The 13254-nt window shown below is 49.3% G+C and overlaps 1 protein-coding gene across 1 annotated transcript in view; it reads right to left on the bottom strand.

Moving 5' to 3' along the window:
- WDR75 (WD repeat domain 75) overlaps positions 1 to 13198 on the bottom strand; it is a 147981-nt gene extending 134783 nt beyond the window's left edge. Inside the window, exons 1-2 of the mRNA XM_029605984.1 lie at positions 13066 to 13198; positions 4403 to 4532 (exon numbers count right to left, since the gene is read on the bottom strand). Coding sequence (XP_029461844.1) covers positions 4403 to 4532; positions 13066 to 13151 — 216 coding nt within the window. The 5' untranslated portion in view covers positions 13152 to 13198. The remainder of the gene's footprint in view (positions 1 to 4402; positions 4533 to 13065) is intronic.
- Positions 13199 to 13254: the final 56 nt, after the last annotated feature.

Here is a 13254-nt window from a genome sequence, read left to right as displayed (position 1 = left end):
TTGGCTGGGAGACCGAGGAGGGAGTTGCAATAGTCCTATTTTGGAAGGATGATGGATTGCAGCATCAACCTGAAGTCCTGGAAGTGAAGGAGAATTTTTAGGTTTCTGAGGACTTGCAGTTTGAAGAAGCACTCCTTAGTGGTGGTGTTCACAAACTTCTTAAGGTTCAGCTGGTTATCTAGGATCACGCCCAAGTCTCGGACAGCTGGAGAGTGTTTAATACTTGAATTGGCTGATTGGGAAGAGGACAATGAGATATGAGGCGTGTCGGGGTTCTTCTTGAGAGATAAGGATCTCAGTCTTGTCTGTGTTCAGGACCAGGTTGAGAGTGGAGAGAAGGTGGTTAATTGCTTGAAGACAGTTGTTCCAGTGGATAAGAGTTTTTTGTAGAGATTCTGTAATCGGGATAAGTATTTGGACGTCGTCCGCGTACAAGTAGTGGGATAGTTTTAGCTTTGTACGTAGGTGGCAGAGTGGTAGAAGGTAGATGTTAAATAGTGTAGGTGATAGGAAGATCCTTGGGGTACGCCTAGGTTGGAGCGGATGGGGGAGATTCTTTATTGTTAATCCTGACTTTAAAGCACCTGTTGGACAGGAAGGATCTGAACCGAGAGCAGGGCCCTTGATGCTTATGTCTTGTAGTCGTTCTAAGAGGATAGCATGGTTCACCATGTCAAAAGCGGCTGATAGATCGAGGAGCGCAAGAAGGTAGGTTTGTCCTTTTTCCATGTTTATTAGGATGGTACTAGGGATAGAAGAAGTGTTTCTGTGCTAAAGGTTTTACGGAAACCATATTGAGTGGGGGAGAGAATGTTATGTTCCTCCAAGTATTCCGATAGCTGTTTGTTAACTATTTTTTCCATGATTTTTGCAATTATGGGAAGGTTAGCTATTGGACGGAAGTTGGCTGGGTCCGTTGTAGATAAGTTAGGTTTTTTTAGGATAGGTTTGAGTATGGCGAGCTTTAGTTGATCAAGCACTAGGCCTTGGGTTAAGGAGAGGTTGATGATTTCTGAGATTGGCTTTGAAATAGTGTTTGGGATGTTGAATAGAAGGTTGGGCAGTATTGGGTCTGAAGGATGCGAACAAAGGGCCATGTGGCCCAGAAGGCGAAGCAAGAAGTGGGCAGAGACATATGCAAGCGAACAAAGGGCCACGTGGCCCAGAAGGCGAAGCAAGAAGTGGGCAGAGACCTGCTGGCTTCGGTGAACCAGACTCGCAAGAGACACCAGAACAAGTGCCTGATTGCGAGGCAGATGGGCATGCCTCAGGCCTGGGCCTAACGGGCACTGAGGAAGCTCAATCGAGGCGATGGAGTGAGATGGGACTTCGGGTAGTTGATGACAAACCAGAGGGACTCCAGCACCCGAATGGTCAAGCATAGGGAGCAAAGCACCCCCTTCTGGTTGGCATTCTTGACGAGCCAATCATCCAAGCAGGGAAACGTGTGCACACCCAGCCAGTGAAGGTGCGCATCCACTACTGCCAGACACATGGTGAAGACCCGCAGGGCCGAACGGCAACACCCTGTACTGGAAGTGCCTCTTGCCCACGAGGTTCTGCAGATACTTCCTGTAACCGGGGAAGATCTCAATGTGGACGTATGCATCTTTCAGACCGAGGGAGCAAAGCCAGTCCCTTCTTTGCAGTAGGGGAATCAGGGTGGAAAGCAAGACCATCTTGAACTTTTCTTTTTGCTGAAATTTGTTCAGGGCTATCAGATCCAAGATGGGGCAGAGTCCCCCCTGTTCTCTTTGGAATCATGAAATAGCTGGAGTAGAATCCCCGCCCCTGCTGCTGCAGTGGTATGTGATCGACTGCTCTGGCCATTACAAGGGCGGAAAGTTCTGGCAAGAGAATTTCCTGATGGGAGGACTTGCCCCAAGATGGGCGGGGGGAGTCTGCAGGGACATCCAGGAAGTTCAACTGGTACCCTCGACGAATGATGGACAGGACCTACTGGTCCAAGGTAACCTTAGGCCAGCGGTCTGCAAAGGGCCGCAGTTGACCTCCGACTGGAGGGCCCAGCGTCGAGGGTACACGGCTTAGCTTATGCTCCCCCGCAGCAGGGCTCTGCTGGGGCACTGGCTGAGGTCTGGGGTCCGCTGTTGCCTAGAGCAGCCCCAGGAGTTCACAAGTGGAGATCAAGCAGCGAGGCAGGAGGGTAATATTTCTTCTGGCGATAGAAGGACCTCCTGGGTCCCTGACATGAAGATTTCCCGGTGGAGGACAGTGGGTCCAACGTACTGGCTGAAAGATGCTGAAGGGTCTCATGGTGATCCTTCAACTAAGCCACCACATCTCTCACCTTATCCCCAAACAAGTACTCGCCAGTACAGGGCAGGTCCGTAAGCTTCTCTTGGACCTCTGGTCAAAGATCATAGGCTTGAAGCCACACTATCCTATGGGCACCATTGCCCTCTGCCGCCACCCTAGCTACTGTCAAAAATATGTCGTAGGTGGACCACACCTTGTGCTTACCGCATTCCAGGTCCTGCTGGGCGACTGCCAAAAATGAATCCTGCTGCTGCTGGGGGAGGCGCTCAGACAGCTCCTGAACCTGTTTCCAAAGGTTCCAAGTATACTGGGTCATGTACAGTTGGCAGGAAGCGACATGAGCAATCAACATAGTGCCCTGGAACACCTTCCTACCTAAGGCATCCAATGCCCGACCTGGGGGCGCAGACACGTGGGTGCGGGAACGCTTGGCTTTCTTGAGGGTCGACTCCATCACTACTGATTGACGTGGGAGCTGATGCCTCTCAAAACCCAAGGCCTGCTGTACTAAACAGACCGCATCTGTTTTCCAATTTACTGGAGGAACAGATATAGGGTGCTCCCAGATCTGAAGGAATAACTCCTTACATATATCATGGATCGGAACAGCCATAACCTCCTTTGGGGCATTGACAAACTGGAGGACATCCAGCATCTTATTTCAGGCATCTTCCTCCGTTAGGAGTTGGAAAGGAATGGCTTCCACCATGGCCTGGACAAATCCCACAAAGGTCAGGTCCTCCAGCGGGGACCGGTGCCTCTCCTCAGGAGGGGATCAGTCCAAAGGAAGGCCCTCCGAGCCATCACAGGAAGCCTCGGAGGTATCACCCCCCCCCCCCACCCCACCGGTCCTATGGGGCACCCTCCTCACTAAAGTCCCCTGTGGCAGGCCCCTGCCTAGACCCCTCGGTTTGGGCATCGAGGCCCCGGGAACCGAACCAGGAAACACCAAACGCGGTACGAAGGACCCCTGATGGTGTCGTGGGCCGCGACAACTCATCCTCCTAGGAGGAACCCACAATGGGAATCTCCCTGGACGGAGGAGGCACTGGTGGCTGCTGAGGGATCGATGGACCCCGGGCACCGGCAGCTGCTATGTAGGCAAGACACCCAGGAGGATATCGAGGTGCTCCAGCAGCAGTTCCAACACTGCAAGTGTCTGCTCAGTTTGATGCCCTGCAAGGCTTGTATCTCCGCCAATTGCACTCTGTGGTCCAGCTCCTCCCAAAAATCCGAAGACAGAACGGATGGAGGAGGAGGAGGAAAAGGCGTCACCAGAACTCCCTCGGAGCACCAATCAGTTGATGACCGATGGCCGAGGAATGACACAGCCGGGACTCGACCGCAAGGAAGGAGAAATCTTACCGTGCCGCCCTACCGAGGCACCGACCGGGAAGAAGCGAGACCCTGGCACAGGAAGTCTGTAATCAACTGTGAAAAACAATGAAAGATATGATGAAAATACGACAAAAAGAGCAGAGCTCCACAACCGTGAGACGAAAGCTCCACGGAAAAAAAACAAGACTGAAGAGGGACTCCGCGTGGACAGTGGCAAGCTGGACATGCTCAGCATGCCAATGAAAGTTTCTAGAAACTTTGTCATAAGTTTTCATGCAGGGCTCCATCCAATGATGTCACCCATGTGTGAGGGCTACCATCCTGCTTGTCCTAGAAGAAGCCCAAAGATCTATTTTATCAGCCAATTCCATGGCTGAGGACATGGTGCTACAACGCAGCAAACGTAGGTTTGAGTCTACTGCCCACTGTGAATGGGATCATGGAGACAGGGAGGAAAGGTATCTTGCCATTACTACAGCGATTACAACTGGTTACAGAGCAGCACTAAGGGATCATGTCTGCGGAGGTGTGCTTCTCATTCTCAGGTCAACAAGGATTACTGAAACTTTCCAGAGCATACAAATATTGTGAGGAAAACAAATCATGGTATTGAAAATAAATTGTGTTTGATAGGCAAAGTAAAAATTAATATATATTAAAATGTGCATATATTACAAAACAGCAGTTTTGAAGGCAAACTTGATGACTAGGCTCCTAATTATGTCATAAGATAAAACCAAATTTCTTGTCATGTCCAGGTGAAAGGCAGAGTCCTGTGCTGGCATACCTGGAGGTGGTTCCTGGGATTGAGCTGGATTCCTGTCACCACATTGCTGTGGCCCTGCAGGAGGTGCACACATTCTTCTGTAGCTGTGCTGTACACTTTCACAAAGTCCCCTGAGACACACATTAGGTATCTAACAAGAAAGTCACAAACAAGACATAACTATAGCTGTGCTACTAATATTGGCAAAGCGTTTAAAACATTCCGTCAGAATAGTCTTTAGTTAACATTAAGGTACATTAGCCTATGTTTGCATGTTTATATACATACATATCACAAATAAAGGAGAGAGGAGAATCAACTCACTCAACGAATCTAACAAATCAAATATCAGTGAACATGATATTTGATTTGTTAGATTCGTTGAGTGAGTTGATTCTCCTCTCTCCTTTATTTGTGATTAATTCAGGAGAGGTAGTTGCTTCATACTATTTGATCATATATACATACATACACATATGTATATACATACACATTCTCATATTCATAGTAAATTTATGATTAAGGGAAGAATACTTTGATATAAAGTTCATGTTGTTAAAAGCACATACAAGATGTATTCTGTAGATTGACCCAGCCTTCTTTTTTTAATTGAAGATAGAGAGCTTGTAACTGTTCAAGGAGTAGTGAGTTTAGTGAATGACAGAGATATGAAGAATACTACCATATTTTCCGGTGTATAAGTCACATTTTTTCCCCCTAATTTTTGTCAGTGCGACTTATACACTGGTGTGACCTATCTGCTGTTCTCTCTCTCTCAGCGTTTCCTTACTGTTCCCTTCTGTGCAGCCTCCCAAACTCAACTATGTCAGCAGCACATTCACCACCCGCCTATTATGCATGCTCCTCCATCTGCTGACTCTCAGTCGCACGCATAACGAAGAAGGTGCGACTTATACAACTTTTTTTTTTTAGCAACATTCCTATTTGTAGCAGGGAGCAACTTATATACCAGTGCGACTTATAGATTGTAAAATATGGTACACACGCGTGTGCTTTTATCTCTATCTATATATCCACACACACATATATGTATGTATATGTATATTGTAATCTATCATTTCTATATTATATTTAAGAATAAAAGTAGAGCCATTTTAGGTCATGCCATTCTACGCTGATCTAATGGACCTGATTCATCAGTCTTTTCTCATAGACAAAGAATGGGAATAAAGCCTTAGTGAATCTGCACTTTAGATTTTAAGTCCCTCTGGGGAATAGGGAAATAACCAGAGTACCTACATGTAATCCGCTTTGAACTGTCCAAAAGCAGAATACACACACACAAAAAAGTCACATCTGAGAATAGATAAGGGGCCCTCTCCTTCCTCTTGACCTGATAATACCTTAGAGCAGTGGTTCTCAAGCTTTTTCTCATCATGACACACCTGACAGATCACGCTCACGTGTGACACACTGCTCATTACAATTCACGGCAGAAATAAAAAATAAAGCTCCATTATTATTTTTATTCTTAAGAATGACACAAGGAAAAGATACGTATTCTGTCTGAACAGAAATTTCATAAATAGTAAACATCCCACACCAAAACAGCACCAATTTATTTATTTAGATTTAACTGAAAATATTACACCCAGCCTTAAGACACCAATTCAACTCCTTTTAGGAAAATGGATCAAGTCTGGCTGCTATAGAGCCCTTCACAGAAACTACACTCCAGCAGAAAACCTCACCTGAGTCACATGTGCTGACCCTCACCTAACAAGGAATAAAGAGACCAAAATGCATAACTAGAAGCATGCAGAAAAAACTGAATTGGAAACTGCAACAAGCCAGAGTCTCTGTATGCAGTGTAATAAAGGAAAAAAAGAAACATCACCCATCCTTATGAAACAAATCAAGAAATATAAAATCAGTAGCAGTAAAACCATACTAACAAAAAGAACAGATTTCAAAACAGCTGATGAATGGAATATCTAATAATTAAAAACTCATATAAAAAATTTCTAGATACCAATAAAATATTTCGAAATAGCAGACACAAAGACCCAGTAATGAAAAATAATAAGGATACAAAAATGTTTTTGCTCTGCATACCTGGGAACGTTTGATTTCCAGGTGCCCTGAGATTGTTTTGAATTAGCAGGAGGAGGGATGGTTAGTGCAGTTAGTATAGCTGTTTTTAAAAAAGGATTGGATAAGCTCTTGGAGGAGAAGTCCATTACCTGCTATTAAGTTCACTTAGAGAATAGCCACTGCCATTAGCAATGGTAACATGGAATAGACTTAGTTTTTGGGTAATTGCCAGGTTCTTATGGCCTGGATTGGCCACTGTTGAAACAGGATGCTGGGCTTGATGGACCCTTGGTCTGACCCAGTATGGCATTTTCTTATGTTCATAATGTTCTCCTCTCTCTCACACACTGGCTCTCAATTACTCACATACACATGCTTTTTCTCTCTCACTTATATAGGCTCTTAATTACACATTTACACACATGCTATCTTTTCACGCTTACACACACAGGCTTTCAGTCACACACATACCATACATGCTGTCTTTTTCTCTCAGACTCATTCACATGCTTACAAACATGCTCTCTCTTTCTCATTTACACACAGTCTCTCAATCACATATTCACATGCTCTCGCACCTAAACCAGCTCTCAATCACACATGCTCTCTCTCTTACTTATACTCACAGGCTCTTAATCATACATACACATGATCTCTCTCACACACAAAGGATCTCAATCACACACATGTTCTTTCACACAAACAGGTTCTCAATCATACACACATTCATGCAGATGGAGGCAGAGAACAAAACTTCAAGGCGCAGCCGTAACACTCTAGTGCCATCTTCAGCTCCTCAGTATTGGTCGTTCCCAAAGCAAAAAACCTCTGAAACCTCTATTCACCCTAAACAAGGCAAACATTAAAAAGAAAACAGGAGGGTTGGATTCCCCCAAGGTTGGGAACCCTACCCCATCTCCATTAGCATTGGAATAAGGAGTACTTCCTTCACAATTTCTTTAACACCATAGCTCCCCTAAGGGTCAGCCAATCTTACGGCAGCCAAGTCTGGGCGGGCCTCTGGACTGATCTGTGGTATTACAGGAACGAAAATTAGCAGGTAAAAACCAATTTTTCTTTCCTGGACATACCCAGATCAGTCCAGACCAGTGGGATGTACCAAAGCCATACTACTCTGGGGGGATTCCGAAAGACCTGCTCGAAGCACTTGTTCCCCAAACTTGGAGTCCTCCGGAACCTTAACATCCAAGCGGTAATGCTTGGAAAAGGTATGTGTCGAAACCAGCTGACACTCTGCCCAAGAGGCCGCTTGTGCCCACATCAAATGCTATGTCAAGCCGACCGGAACTGTGCAGCCTTTGCAAATATATGCTGATGCAATGGTCTCCTTCAGCCATCTAGACAAAGTGGCCTTGGACACCTTGTCCCCTAGCCTAGGACCACCAAACAGAACAAAAAATAATCCGATTTCCAGAAGGGATTGGTGATCTTCGAATAGCGTCATAGAATCCTACGCACATCCAACAAATGAAGGTCTCTATCTGTTGTCGAACCGCGGGACCAGCCTGGGAAACCAGAGAGCTCTACCGACTGATTAATATGAAATGCGGATACCACTTTAGGCAGAAAGGACGGCACCATACGTAAAGACACTCTGTCCGCTGAAATCCGCAAAAACGGATCCCAGCAGGAAAGGACCTGTAATCCCGAAACGCGTCACGCTGAGCAAATAGCCATTAAGAAGACAGTCTTCAGAGTCAGGTCCTTGAAACGAGCCTGACCTACTGGCTCAAAGGGCAGTACACACAATGCCCTTAGGACAAGATTCAAGTTCCACTTTGGGCACAGTTTCTGAACAGGCGGCATCAAATGCTTGACCTCTTTGAGGAAGCGAACCACATCGGGGTGGCAGGCCAGGGATCTGCCGTCTATTCGCCCCCTAAAACATCCAAGAGTGGCAACCTGAACTCGTAGGAAATCGTATGCTAGGCCCTTGGAGAGACCCTGCTGTAGAAAACCAGAATATGAGGGACGGGCACAGACTCCGGCCCGATCCCCTGTTGCTCACATCAGGTCTTAAACACAGTCCACACTCACACGTACGCCCAGGAAGTGAAAGAGCACCTGGCCTGAAGCAGCGTGGCAATCACCGGCTCTGAATACCCCTTCAGCCGCAGACACCGCCTCTCAAAGCCAAGCCACGAGAGAGAAGCAATCCTCCTGATCTGAGAAGATGGGACTTGACGCAACAGGTCCGGTAAATGCGCCAGCCATAAGGGCTCATCCGTGGCTAGTCATACCAGATGTGCAAACCAAGGGCGACGAGGCCACTCTGGAGCCACCAGCAATTCCTGACCTCTGTGATGTTCCACTCGTCTGAGGATTCGATCGATGAGAGGCCAAGGGGGAAAAAGGTGTACAACAGAATACCTGTCGGCCCTTTGGACACCAGGGCTTCGAGACCTACCGACCCCATCTCCTTCCATCGACTGAAAAAAACGCGTCGTCTTCGCATTGAAGAGGTTCGTCATGAGATCCAACTGGGGTGTCCCCCTGCTGGCACAAATGAGGATCCATTCTTCTCTGGACAGCTCCCACTCCCCTGGATCCAGCTGTTGCCTGCTGAGGAAGTCCGCCTGGACATTGTCCACACCTGCCACGTGTGAGGCAGCAATGCCCTCTCAGATGGTGTTCGGCCCAGGCGAGAGTAGATGAGCTTCTCGGGCTACGGCAGGGCTCTTTGTACCACCCTGGCGGTAGAGGTACGCCACCTTGTTATCTGTAAATACTCGAACCATCTGATCCTGCACCAGATCCAGACATGCTTCCAATGCCCTGTGCACTGCCCTTGTTTCTAGGTGGTTGATGGACCAAGCTTGTTCTAACTCCAACTCCATGCCCTGTGCCGCTCTGCCAAGGCAGACCGCACCCCAGCCTCGGAGGATGGTGTCCGTGGACACTACTACCCAGTCTGGGGTTTCGAGGGGTATTCCTCTCTGTAGATTGAAATCCACAAGTCACCATGCCAGGCTGGATCTGGACTGCAAGGTCAGGGGCAGCTGCACCTGATACTGCTCAGACACTGGGTTCCACCGGGACAGGAGAGCTTGCTGCAATCGTCTCAAGTGAGAAAACGCCCATGGGACGAGTTTTAGTGTTGAGGCCATGGATCCCAGCACCTGTAGATAGTCCCAGGCCATAGGAGTCTGCATCGTCCTTAACAATTCACTTGCTGTTGCAATTTGCGCATCCTCTCCTCTGTCAGAAACACCCGGCCCAGACGAGCGTCGAATCGAGTCCCTAGGTATTCCAGGACCTGGGAGGGAATCAGGTGATTCTTCGCAAGGTTGATCACCCACCCTAACGACTGCAGCAAGTGGGTCACATGACTAATAGTCCGCTGACCGTCTTCCTCCGACTTCGCCCGGAGGAGCCAGTCGTCGAGATACGGGTGCACCAACACTCCTTCCCGCCGAAGGGCTGCTGCAACTACCATCATAACCTTGGTGAAGGTGCGGGGTGCCGATGCCAGCCCGAAGGGGAGCGCACGAAACTGGAAACACTGTCCCAGAATCAGGAACCGCTGATGATCGCTCCAGATCGGGATATGGAGGTAGGCCTCTGTGAGGTCCAAGGAGGCGAGGAACTATCCCCCTTGTGCACCGTCGCAATCACCGTGCGCAGGGTTTCCTTTCAAAAACGCGGGACTTTCAGATTCCGGTTCACCTGTTGGAGGTCCAGAATGGGACGAAAAATTGCCTTTTTTTTTGGCACCACAAAGTACACGGAGTACCGTCCGGCCCCTCGTTCCACCTCTGGAACTGGAACGATGGCCTGCAGAATTACCAGATGGCAAGGCATGGATTCTACCACGGTTTGCTAGATTAGGGATGAACAGCGAGATACCAGGAAGGCGTCTCTGGGAGAGTGAGCGTAACCTACACGGATCACCAGTAGTACCCACTGGTCGGTCGTAATTCTTACACACTCCTCGTAGAATTGGGACAGCTGTCCCCCTACCGCCGCCTCCGGGGAGTGGGTGCTCCTGAGTTCATTGGAAGACTTTGCCCATTCCCTTTGGATTCTCCCAGTGACTTTACCAGCTGGTCCAAGTCCTTGCTAAAGAGGAGCTTCCCTGTGAAGGGAAGATTGCATAAACGTGCTCTAGAAAAGGAGTCAGCCGACCAATTTCGGAGCCACAGTAGTCGTCAGGCTGCCTCTGAAGAGGCCATGGAATGCGCTGAAGTCCAAACCAGGTCATACAGAGCATCCACCGTGTAAGCCACCCCTCTGCACCTGGGACATGACCCCCAAGGAGGCCAGGTCCTGTGGTTGCAGAATCCAACACAGGCAGGCGCGCTGCAACAAACTGGCACATACAGCCGCTCTGAGATTCAAGCCGAGACTTCAACAAGGCGTTTCAGGTGAGCATATCTCATAGGCAGTACTGCTGTATAAGTACCACGCATTATCCAATTGCGCCACTGGAGCCCTAATTTTCGATCCTGGGCATCCTTCAGGACCGCCGAACCTGCCACAGGAATGGTAGTCTGCTTAGTAACGGATGGACCGCTGCACCTACCTTGGGGTTCCGTAAGGACTCCAAATGCTCTTGACAGCGGATACAGCTTGGCCATGGCCCGTCCTACCTTGAGGCCGGCCACTGGGGCATCCCATTCCCTGCTGATAAGCTTCTGAATTTTCTTTGGAATTGGGAAAGCTGAGGGGGATCCTTGCAGCCCGTCCAGGATCGGGTTGACCCCTTCGCTGTCAGAATCCTCCTGTGACAGTTTGAGCCCCAATTCCTCCAGCACCTGGGGAATAAGGGGCTAAAACAGCCTGACCACCCGAGGGTCATCACCCCACCCAGGGGCATCCAGTAACAACGGATCGTCCCTGCCGGTCTCTGGGTCCGGATCAGGGTCAGAGTCACCTTGGAGCATGGCTGCCCGAGGGCTCGGAAAAGACAGAACCTGAGTCTTCAGACACTTGGCAGCTGTCCTGAGACCTCCTCTTTGCCACCTTCCTGGCCAGGAAGGTCTCGAGCATTGGTAGCACAAACTCCTGGGAAAAACCACAGGGTCCCACATCCTTGCTACTGGAATCCGAAGCTGTATCCTTCAGGTCTCCCTGGCCTGGTTCTACCACTGCTGGGGAAAGGGGGGGGGGGGGGGGGATGGGACCGGACTTCCTTAGCTTCCTTCCCCTGGGTAACCTTCGACCCTTGGGGTTTAGCTTTTGTTCCTGCTCTTCCCCCAAGCACGCTCTTAGGCCTTCTGACTCTTGGCAAATGACCCCTTCCTCCCCGCAGCAAGAGGCACAGAGAGAGAGCATCCAACTCTAAAGCCAGGCCACAGGCCCTACAAACCTTCACCAGGGTACTTTCAGACATGGCAGTCCTTCTCCCAGCTCCACTGAGTTCCCAGAAGGGAGAAAATGGGTCAGGCTGAGCACTAGTGAAAAAAAACCCCAAAATGGCTCCAATCCTAGATTCAGCGCTCTGCGGAGGAAGGAAACAGATAAAAAGTACTGCAAACCTCTGGTTTAACTGCCCAGACCCTTAGAATGCCTGCCCTGAGGCCAAAAAACACCCAGGAGCTACTTCCTCGACCCGAGGAGGCCCCGGGTACTAGGATGCTTCTCCTCCCCCTGCCGAGCACTGCCTAAAACGGCAAGCCTTGGAGAAAAGCCCATGCAGAGAAAAACTGAAGGCAAGAATTTCATCTTTTTTTTTAACTCTGTAAGTAACAATAAAAAATCCCCACAGGAGTACTTTCCTTTAGGAGGCACTGGAAGAGAGCTTCGGGGCATGGAGGGAACCAGTTCCCTGGCTATCCAACTCCCCGGAATCCAAGGGCTCTACAGCCAGGGGTGTCCAAAACCCCGTTCGCCCTGCTCCACCCAAGGGATGGCCTGCGATCAGAACCTCACACCTCGGGGAGCCCTGCAAAAAACTTAGTCCAAAGCTGCAGGATGCACGACCACCATCTGCTGGAGATAGAGAAATACTGAGGAGCTGCAGATGGCACTAGAGTTATATGGCCGTGCCTCGAAGTTTTGTTCTCTGCCTCCATCTGCTGGTGGGAGTATATAATCCACTGGTCTGGACTGATCTGGGTATGTCCAGGAATAGCTACTCGCCGGTATGGTATGTCTCTAGCGCATCCAAAATGTGGGTTCAGCGGCATGCTGAGCTCAGTGCCCCATATTGCACTGGCCCCATTATAGAAGCAACTATCGGATATGCTATTGATTTACATAAAGTCACCAACAGATTTCTAGAGATACCGCAGTTTAGCCCTTTGGGCTGGAATGTACGTATGTATTCCTACAGTAGAAGCTTTGAAGACTGGCGTTACGGCTCACAAATTTCGAACTTGTAGTAAATCAACCCCTTTTTCTCATAAGGGTCAAACTTCTGCCAATGTAACCCCTTTTTACGTCTGTTACCATATAGCTCCTCTAATACGCACGTATTTCAGGGTCGTTACACAGAAACACCAAACAGCAGGCGTGCAGGAAGAGAGGGCAGCACTGCACGCCAAGCTCCAAACCCGCATCTGACCTAAAGCGCAGCAGCTCCGGCAGCAGCATCAGCACTACTGCAAGGCCATGAGCGCCAGCACGGGGCGGCCCCCTCACCGGAGCGGGTCTACCCCGCCACTTACTTGGAGGGTGCCGAGAACACGGCTCTTCTGTAATTCAGCCGGCTCCCGCCGCAGCGCAACAACCGGACTTCACCCGTCGCCACCATCGCTCCCTCCGTCCCCACGCACGTGGAACATTCAGGGAAAGGCGAAGTGAAACGGCTTGCGGGGCTCTACAACTCTTAGTTGGGCACATGCGCACGAAAACTC

This window comes from Rhinatrema bivittatum, chromosome 6 (assembly GCF_901001135.1).
Source record: "Rhinatrema bivittatum chromosome 6, aRhiBiv1.1, whole genome shotgun sequence".
Taxonomy (NCBI): Eukaryota; Metazoa; Chordata; class Amphibia; order Gymnophiona; family Rhinatrematidae; genus Rhinatrema; species Rhinatrema bivittatum.
Note: the sequence above shows the minus strand (reverse complement) of the source record. Positions and strands in the feature narration are given on the sequence as shown.